Source organism: Ursus arctos, unplaced genomic scaffold, assembly GCF_023065955.2.
Source record: "Ursus arctos isolate Adak ecotype North America unplaced genomic scaffold, UrsArc2.0 scaffold_24, whole genome shotgun sequence".
Lineage (NCBI taxonomy): Eukaryota > Metazoa > Chordata > Mammalia > Carnivora > Ursidae > Ursus > Ursus arctos.
In genome coordinates, this window is record NW_026622919.1 from 32,441,383 (window position 1) to 32,452,015 (window position 10,633).

Genomic DNA, 10,633 nt, shown 5'->3' on the forward strand with positions numbered 1-10,633 from the left:
AAAAATATCATAGGTTAATAATTAACATATTACCTAAAAGTACATTAAACAAGCTGTGGGTATAATCATCTTACAAAATTCACTTATCTTAGTGTCCCTTTTTGATGTTATAAATTTTTTTTTTATTCCCTTGATCCACAACGGTTACTAGCTCTTTTACTGTAGAACATTTTAAAATGGTCCTAAAGGATCCATTTGTTAAAGCAAAACATGTTTATTAAAATCAGTTTCACAACTGATCTTTTCAGCATGCCTGACTAAAGGGGGGAAAAAGTACTAATACCCCCAGTATATACCCCTTAGGCTGCCATCTAAGTAGATACCATTGTGTTCAGTTATAATTTTTTAAGAATTAACATTTTTGGTGTAAAAACTGCTTGAAGTCCAGTGTAAGAAAAAACGGTTGCCTTATGCGAGCCATAGATGAGAATAGCTTCTTTTCATGTGCATAATGCCAACTTATGAGACTTGGCTCTAAGCTGCTGTTAACCGAAATGCTGTAAGTTTTACTAGCGATTAAGCTGCTTTCTATCACACTGACTCTAGCATAAATTCTTCCGCAATAATCTCTGAAGTTTAAAAAAAATTCTAAATTTTGCTTCCAGTATGCCCTTTATTTTCACTTTTCTCATGCCTTTTTTAGTGGTTAGATGTTTCTCCCCTAAACCTTTGTTGCTGATTCTACCTTTTTATGCTCAATATGGAATTTGATTTTTTTCTAAGCTGCACCTTCTGAATTCCTTTGCAGGTTGATGCAATAAAGGAAAAGGTGAAAGTTGATTCTTTTCCATCTTTAAGTCTGGAGGACTAAGTCTAAGGAATTTGCATGATTTTTTTCCTTCCTTTTCTACACTGCTGCTGCTGCTTTTTCCCCCCAATAAATTTTCACTAAAGCCTCTGCAAGTCCCTTGAAACATAACTATGATAGAGCTGTAGGACATTAGTAGATGTTTGCTACTAATCGGCTAATAGGCTTTAGGAAGGGCAGGAGGCTAATCAGTAGTTGGTTCACAGTCTCTCTTAAATATATTATTAAAAACTGAGCATGGTGAGTTTCCATATTAATTCCAAAGTTTCAGGAAATTTCTCTTCCCTGTCAGGGTATCTGGACCATAATAGGATTTTCTTAATATTCTAAATAAATTTAAGCAGCCTCTGGTTTTATTTTGTGAGCTTGCCTGACAGTTGTTGAATTTATATATGTATATATATGCCCTAAAAGGCTTTTTGGGGTTTTTTTTTGGTATTGAAGGACTGTGATCCAGTTTCTGATCTCTTGATTCTTACTAATTTTTTGCTGAAAGTAGATACAAGAGATACTAGCTGCTTCCGAAGAGACTTTCCTCATGTTTCTCCAGGTGTCCAGTTCTTATGGTGCTAGTCCATTTTCAAGAAGAATCAAAACTTTTTTAATTGTGAGAGTAGCTTGCTATAATTGTTGCTAAGCAACATGATTATTTCCGTGTATAACGAAGCAATATTAACTTCTTCCTGTAATAAGGCACAGCTTTGAAGCTACCTAAAATTTGCTCTTATTCATCCGTTGGCTTGTCCAAGGTCAAATTTAGGCACCTTTTGGTTGCTGCTTCCTTCATTGGCTTGTCTCCATCCCAGTATAAATGAAACAAACTTAAGTCTGGTATCAAATTGCTGTAATAAAAGGGTGGGAAGGTAAAGGAGAGTTGAAACAAATTTGAAAGAATTTGGGTGGGGGACAATGCCTTGGAATTATGTTGAACCAAACTGGAATCACCATTGGAACTTAGGGCAAACCTGAGTAAAATGCATTGTGTGTGAGGCCCTTCAGCAGCTAGTAGGCAAGGCAGTTAGAAAGCGTGTGTGTGAAAAACAGGTAATTGAACTGCAGTGTTACGCATTGTTTTAAATCAAGCATGTACAAGAGTCATTGCAATTACATCATACTACTTTTGAAACTCTTAAAGCATTGCTGTGGGCTGTGTGTGTTTCTTGAGAGCCTGTATAGCAACAGTCATCTTCAGATCTCACTTCTTGCTTCAGTACTTTTGCCTTTTTTTCATGCACACATACACCAAAATAACTGACTGCATGTTAACTTTTCCTCTGCAGCATATTGCAGTCTTTGTGGAAAAGCCTTTTACATTATAGTGAATTTTAATAGTACAGATGGAACTGAACTCAGTGACATGCTTACCTGTGATTTTTCTTTTTAAATCCAAGGATCAGAAACTTTTGTTACAGCTCTTAACAAAAGCTTGTGTTCATTAAAGTCTTCTCTGCTTTTCTTTTTTGAGCAATCTAAATTGGGTCAGTGGAAACAAAAATTGGATGTTGCTGTGCCAGAGGCTGTCCCATTATATAGAAAAATAAAAATTTTTTGCTTAATTTGATGCTATTCCTTCAGAGTTATTATTTTTTTGTTTTTTCCCCTATGCCCAACCTGTCTGTGTCCATGCCTGGGCATTGTGATATTTCTTCTCCTAAGTCTTTAATGTATTACTTTAATAGAATGTTTTTCTTGAACATCAGACTCAGATTCACCTCTGACATTAATATTTAAACACGTGTTAACTTCAGATTCTTTTCCTTGAAAGTCTGGAAATGTATTATGCAGTGGTGACTTTTTTTTGGTTGGCGTTTCGTTTTTCTTCTATTAACTTGGAAGTTATGTACACTCATCCATGTATTTTTTTATATAACCTCTTTAGCTCACTCTTGGATACTGTTTAGTTAGCAAAACCCTGTCTGACCCTGATGGCACAGAGTGTGCTTTAAAGTATACAGCTGAAGTAATTTTTTTAAGTTTGCCAAATATTGGGTATTTCTCATGGTACTTCTACTCCATAGTTGTTTTTAATTTGATATTGGGGTAATTTGTAACACATGAACACTTAGGCTGTAAAACAGGAAAACAGCATACAAAAGCATAACTAATCCATTTTCCTAGTGTAGATAAACCACATTTTATCTGGAGGTATCTAGGGTGTCTACCTCAGCTTACTTTTCTCAAATTACTCCCTGGTAAACTAGAATGGATTTGATTTACATTTATAATATTTAATACGGGACAATTAAAATATATATAAAATACTGTCCCGACCTCAATAACCTGTGTGAAGACTCACACACTATTTTAAATAGTTTCAAGTAGAAACTAGGGGCTACTTTAACCTTTTTAGGACCTGGTCTTTATAGTTTTTCACTGAAGTCTGCATATCTTTTTTTGTGATTTTCAATATTTGCCTTTTTGAGTAATATGCCATGAATATTCATTAAATGTTTTTCCTGCACTCTGCCCCCCATCTCACCCAGCGCACTTAGGACTTGGAAAACCACGAGTAATAGATAACATCAAAATTTGAAGTTTTAGTTTTGCCTGAAGTATGATAGACTTTTAAATATAGTTTAAAAGACAAATATACTTTAAAATGCAGGTGGAAGTTGTATAGTAGACATCCCATAAGCCCACTCTCCTAATATCATTTCTGTGCAATTCTTCACAGAATTACAGAACCAAATCATGTTAGTCCCAGAACAAATTTTGCAGACTATCTTATTCAGCTATCTTTATACAGACAGGAAATTTGAAGATCAGTGTACTGATTTGCCAGGGTCACTCAACTAGTTTGTGAAGGGACCTATGTATTCCAGCTCCTTTCTTTCACTTTTTAAAAAAATTTTTTTAAACATTTGGACTCCTACAGTATTAGTTCTGTCTGATACTATCCACTTTTATTTAGAGTAGTTAGCATGTAATAGCCACTTCTTTGCTTAATTAAAAGCAAAAAAAAAATTCTTCCTCAAGACATTGGGGCAAAAATTAGGCATTCCTACTACTGTTTCTACTTCTTAGAAAATAGAGCATTAAAACATGCAGCCTGTCTTTATCTAAAAGATGGAATATGGAGCCACTTTGTGTCTTAAACTTCAGTCCGCACCTGTAACAATTATCAGCAGAAACTGCACAGTTGGCAAAAGATAGCTTATTCCAAATGAGTATTTGTCCAGTCATTAACTCATTTACTTCTTTGAATATCTTTTCCTTTGGGGAGGGAAGTCTTGCCTGGTCATGAGTTCATTATTATTACCTTTGATATGGTCTAAACTTCATTTGAAAAAGTGGTTCCTTCTTGTTATTTCCCTTCCTCAGGCTGGCTGCATCCTAGCATGCCCAGTATTAGCCTGGCGTGAGCTTTTATGGCATTTATAAATCCCTCCTTCCTGAGGGTTTATAATGACAGTGCTAAAAATCACCTTGACTGAACTGTGAACATTGCCATTGAATTTGAGGGGGCCTGAGAATGTTCTTTAGTCTGTTTTATTTTGACAAAATTTAACATACTAAGGCTTTTCCACTTTCTGCCATAAACCTAGGTTTGTAATACTTTCGAGGTGCTAAGTAACATTACATGTTTTTCTCCAGGTGGATAAATTAGATGCTTCGGAATCACTGAGAAAAGAAGAAGAACAAGCTACAGAGACGCAACCTATCGTTTATGGTAATCTCGCTCTCTTTTTAGCCCCACAGAAAAGTAGTAGACAAATGTTTCATTCTTTAAGGATCCTCCCTCAAAACAGAAATATAGTAAGTTTCTAAAGTGCAGAGGGCTCACTGAGTTTAGAAATAATTCTTTTTCTGAAAACAGTCTTAAGCAGACATGGACGTTATTCATTAAGGTCATCTTAAATGCAAAGACAATATTAAAACACAGTCACTTAGGACCATAAATTCAATTTTCCTATTGTCTGCTCACTGATTGATTTGTAAATTACTAAGAAAGAAATATTCATGAATTCAGTTTTCCAAAAGTGCAGAAGGTTAGAGAACATGCCAAGGCTGTCTTTAGTGTGCTTTACATAAAGAGTACATCTTCTCTTTAAGTTCTAACCAGGGCAGAGAACTGGGTTATTTCCATTTGAGAACTTTCCAGAGAGAGAGGATCTTGAGACTCTCAGTGAATATTGAAGGCAATTTAATTTCTTCTTCCATGTGCAAGTCTGAACTACTTCCCTTTTCCCTTTCTTGGTGAACAGACTTATTTGAACAATGAATTAGAAGGCTATAAATCATAGCACTATTAACCAGGTGTTCTTTGGAGGAAGGCATAGAATTGTGACCAGCTTGCTAAAGGAAAGAATATACATATCTATTATGACAGTTATCTCCTTTTTATTATAGATAAAAAGGATTTGGGGAATTTAGAGGACTCTGTAGTTTTGATAAAATTGGAGAAGATAAATTTAAAAGTAGATTAAGATGATTAGATTAAAGCAGGTTAAAAGACTTCGAGCAAGATGTTTGACATATTTGAGATAGGAAGCACAGTAGGAACAATAATACCTTGAGGGGCACGTACTGAATTTGGCTTGTCTTCAGAGTGTTTAAATGGAGAGTCCATCTAGGCAGTTGAAAATTTCAGTATCAAAGTTAAAAGTGATTTTTACAAACTGCTGGTTTCCAAAAAGAATTTGCTCACAAACAGCAGTTTGGTTGTTCACAAAAAAGAGAGCCACGAGGTCACTCGCCTGAGAGAGACCTTGCAGTAGGTTTACATTAACTTGGGGGATTAAGAATACTTCTTTTGTGGGGGAGTGGGTAGAGGTATCATGTTGTTTTCTCCCTTTAAATAAGCCAGGTTTTCTATAGGTTTCTTTATGTGGTCAACCACTATTTAAAATACGTAAGAGTGTTGGGGTGCCTGGCTGGCTCAGTCAGTAGAGTGTGCGATCTTGATCTCAGGGTTGTGAGTTTGAGCCCCACTATTGAGGGGGTAGAGTTTACTTAATTTTTTTTTTTTTTAAATGAAGCACGTAAGAGTGTTAACACAGTATTTGAAACAGGTTGTATACTCTAATATATGCATACCTAATGCATATTTGAATGTCTTATTTTTGTTTTCTCTTAATTATAAGTACTAGATTCTTTGCTAGATATGCATTAGATTACCATTTCATTACTATTTAGATATGTTTAAATCAGACTTCTTTTTTAGATTATTTATTTATTTTAGAGAGAGGAGAGAGCATGTGTGTGAGCAGAGGGAGAGGGAGAGAGAGAGAGAGAATCTTAAGCAGACTCCCTGCTGAGTGCGGAGCCAGCCTTTGGGGCTTGATCCCACAACCCTCCGATCATGACCCACCTGAAAGTCAAGAGTCAGACGCTAACCTACTGAGCCACCCAGGCACCCCTTTAAATTGGGAATTTAAATCTAACTTTAAAAGTTCATCTGTGGGAAAAACACATCGATTAAAAAATTAAGCTTTTCTGTGCTTATTATATTATCACCAGATATAATGTGTGAATACCATACAGTGATAAGCTTATTGGCAGCCATCTTGCTGTGCATATTGCTTGAAATGAAATGAAATAACATAGTTAATGTAACAGTTCTGTCTTCTGCCCTGAACTGTTGGCTTTTTAGGTAGAACCCTTCTTAAGGTGATTGTCATGCCAAAATTGTGATAATCAAAAAAGAGCCACCACAAAACTCATTCTGAGTTGTGATTTTGTTGTTAGAGTGGGTGAGATAGGAGTATGATAGTCCTATAGTGCTAACAATTTCCCCTTCCTCCTGCCCCCACCTTCTGTCCCTTCATGTTTTTCTTCTCTAGGTCAGCCCCAGTTGATGTTGACAGCAGGACCCAGCGTTGCAGTCCCTCCCCAGGCACCTTTTGGCTATGGTTATACTGCACCACCCTATGGACAGCCACAGCCTGGCTTTGGGTACAGCATGTGAGACAGAGAACTGATCCTGTAGTCGCCTATTTTCGTACTGAAACATCGTCTCTACCCGCTTCTCAGTTTATAACGGGAAAACAGGCACATGTTCTTGTAACCTTTATTTCATGAAGGACTACTTTTTGTTTCTAACTATAAACTCGGATCACCTGTGTTAAAAGCTTATTTCACATTCCGCATCATTTTAGAATTTATTTTCAAAGGGGAATAGTTTCAATGTTTTATTCACTTGGGCTTTTTTTTCTTCCCCCTCATTCTTTGAAGAACTGCTTAATACTCAATCTGTTGTGAAGAACCTGATTTGCACTCTGTAGTGTTTAAAGAAAAAAAAACTCTAATATTGAATCTCTTAAATTTAGTGTATGTAAACAGCTTTCGATATGTATTGTCTAAATGCATTTAAATCTTACTTAAAAGCTACAGCAAAAATATTGGTATATGACCATGTAAGACTGTCAGTGCCAGCAAAGACAACACTAATCAGCATATCCTACATTGGACTGCAGTGCTCTCCAAATTATTTGAAAAATGCATTACAGACAACTTGCCTGACTTTTAAATGAGCATAAAAGACCCTCTAACCTCTGCAGGTTTCCTCATTACGCATATAGAAAATGCTAGTGTGTTTTTGCTCACTTCATATGTAACAGGTGCCCTTATGTTGTGCTGTATCCTGTGCTTTTTCTGTGGGACCATTCCATTCAGGAACAAAGAGCACCATGATTCCAATCTGTGTGTATTTACTAACCCTTCCCTGAGGTTTGTGTATGTTGGATATTGTGGTGTTTTAGATCACTGAGTGTACAGAAGAGAGAATTCAAACAAAATATTGCTGTTCTTCAGTTTTGTTTGTGGAATTTGAAATTACTCAAATTTAAAATAAATTACTGGACTGTGGAAATAACATGTAGAATGGCAGTTTTAATTAAATACCTCTCAAACTTAAACCAAAAGAACCATGGTCGTGGTAGTTTCATATTGGATACTAAGGCTCAGTACGGTGAGGCAGGAGCACAGCGGCGGAATGAGGATTGGGACGGCATGTGGAAACACAGCATTACATCGTGTGCCTTCCTGCAGTTAATAAGGTACGCGCAGTAGTGTGAAGAAAGAGCACTGTAGTGGGCTACATTTCGGCCATCTCCATCATTTGAACCAAGTGGTACCTTAGGTTTTCCTCTAAGCATTTCACTTAAATGTACAGATCATAGATGTTATGTTAACTTGAAATAAAAGTATGTAAGAATGAATAGCAAGGGCCCCCAAATTATGGATACTTCGATTTTTTTTTTTTTAAGATTTTTTTATTCGACAGAGATAGAGACAGCCAGCGAGAGAGGGAACACAAGCAGGGGGAGTGGGAGAGGAAGAAGCAGGCTCGTAGTGAAGGAGCCTGATGTGGGGCTCAATCCCGTAACGCCGGGATCACGCCCTGAGCTGAAGGCAGACGCTTAACCACTGTGCCACCCAGGCGCCCCTGATTTTTTTTTTTTTTTTTAACCAGTGTTTGAATTCAACCCTTTTTGTTTATGGTTGAGAATGTTACTTTAAGTTCATTTCATTTTTAATCCTCAGTAGATTTAGAGAGCCCTCTACCTGGCCTTCTATTGCCGTATGATTCTCTAGGTAAGGCAAATGACGATAAGCTGCGTGGAAGGCTTTTTTTTTTTTTTTTTTAAACTTAGAACCCCTGCCCTTCCCCACTTTTAATCATCCCATCTCTTATTTTCCTATAAAGTATTAGCTGGAAAATCCCTTTTTCTTTTTGGGTTTGTCATAGTGAAAACATCTGGCTGTAAATTTTCTGTTGGATCTCTGCCCCCCACTCCCCCCTTTCCCCCCGGCCTTTCATCATTATCACAGTCATGAGGGAGAATAGCAGTGGTCCCTGGGAGTTCATTCTTTTCAGAGTCAAGTTTTTTTCTTCTGGACCTTTCCTGTACTTTGAATCAGCTGCAGGGTTTTTTCCCCCCCAGTGGAATAATTCATCTCTTTTCCTTAAGTTAAATATTTATCAAAGGTTTTCTTATAACCTTAAGAATTTTTTTTAAAAAGGCTTTTTAATGTCCAGTGATACAGAGTTGCCACATAAACCATGCATAATGGGCTATCGTAGAAAGAAACTGCTGTAGTATATGACTCAGGTTCAAATCCTGAGCAAGCTGAACCTCGGAACATTTCCCTTTTGTGTATGTTAACACGATGAGTACTTTACAGAATGATTTTCAGAAGTATGTTTAAATCACAAAATGCCTACCTACCTGAATACTTGGCAGTAAAGTATTGTATAGTAAGTGGTAGAACAAATTGATAATAAACTTTAAGGTGTCTTCCCTAACATTACTCTGAATAGGATGATGGTGTGAGAGAAGGAACTAAAAACAAAACAGGGTATTAGGAGTTCTTTAACTTGGAACAGGAGGGAAGAAGGGGGAGAAAGACTTAATGGGAAACCCCTCGGGAGGTAAACATGTTTTCAATGATCTTTTGCCCTAGTATCCAAATACAGCCATTGTACCATAGAATCTGATACTTGTTGACAACTATTTCAACATAGACATACAACACAGTACAATAGGAACAGACTGACGTGACCTCCAAGTAGGGCTGCTTGAATTTCCTGTAAATTGATTTAGTCATGTAGACATTCTCACACTAGTGGTTCTCAAACTTAAGATCCTTTTATACTCTTAAATTATTGAAGATCCCAAAGAGCTTTAGTTTAAGTGGAATTGTAGGTGTTGATGTTTACTGTATTAGTAATTAAAACAAATTTTAAAAATTAACTCATTTAAATATAACTTGAACTCATTGCATGTTAAACAATTACGAATCAACCATATTTCTCAAAACAAGAGTGGTATCGCACTGTTGTTTTGGAAGTCTCTTCAAAGTTCACCTTCAAAGAGGACTGTTGGATTCTCATATTTGCTTCTATATTCAGTACTCCATTTTTTTCTTAAGTATGTGAAGAAAGTCTAGCCTCATGAAGATATGTAATGAGGAAAGGAAAGGAGTACTTTAGAGATTTTGTCAGAGAGAGATAGCACGAGCTTGGGGAGTGGCAGGCAGAGGGAGAAGCAGGCCTCCTGCTGAGCAAGGAGCCAATGCAGGACTTGATTCAAGAACCCTGGGATCATGACCTGAGCAGAAGGCAGACACTTAAGGTTGGTTGAGCCACCCAGGCATCCCGGAAAGGAGTATTTTAGTAGCCTTTTAAGATACTTGTGGTTAGTTGAAATGTACAATCTGAAACCATAACACTGAACTTTCTGTGATGTTTTATTAAAATCCATTAGTCTCAGGGCACCTGGGTGGCTCAGTCAGTTAAGCATCTGACTCTTGGTTTCGGCTCAGATTATTATCTCATGGGTCATGAGATTGAGCCCTGCATCAGGCTCTATGCTCAGTGGGAGACTGCTTGGATATTCTCTTCCTCTGTCCCTTCCCCTGCTCTCTCTCAAGTAAATAAATCTTAAAATCCATTAGTCTCTTTACGTTGAATGGATCTTTCACCCATGCATGATTTGTACCCTCATGCATTGGTTACATGGAAAATACTGATTAAGTTGTACAGGTCTTGTAAATATTGACAATTATCTTTTAAAAAATATTTGTGAGGAACACTGATCTCATCAGAAAAATTTTAAGTTTAGGGAAACTTGGGAGGAGAGGCAGATAGAAGTTTTCCAGAATACTGTCAGTTGTTTTCCTTAAAATGATTGGGTCATTTAATTTATGAGGAAGTATCTGCCAAACACCCAGGTCTGGATAGATAACTAGTTTGTCAGTTCTTGCAAGTAAAAATCTGTAACAAAGGCTGCTAGTTCAGCTCAGCTCACCAGCTCACAACTCAGCCACACATTTTTCAAGACAACATTCATACTTCAGTGTATACCAGAAGTGTTTAATATT

General features: G+C 36.9%; 1 protein-coding gene across 2 annotated transcripts in view; it reads left to right on the forward strand.

Annotated features, from left to right (window-relative positions):
* The window catches only part of CLTC (clathrin heavy chain), a 59,684-nt gene extending 52,065 nt beyond the window's left edge, over positions 1–7,619 (forward strand). The window contains exons 31-33 of one of the 2 annotated variants that reach the window (XM_026517470.4): positions 749–769; positions 4,403–4,478; positions 6,592–7,619. In XM_026517470.4, the coding sequence (XP_026373255.1) occupies positions 749–769; positions 4,403–4,478; positions 6,592–6,716 (222 nt within the window). In that variant the 3' untranslated portion in view covers positions 6,717–7,619. The remainder of the gene's footprint in view (positions 1–748; positions 770–4,402; positions 4,479–6,591) is intronic. The other variant, XM_026517471.4, reaches the window with a different exon arrangement.
* Positions 7,620–10,633: the final 3,014 nt, after the last annotated feature.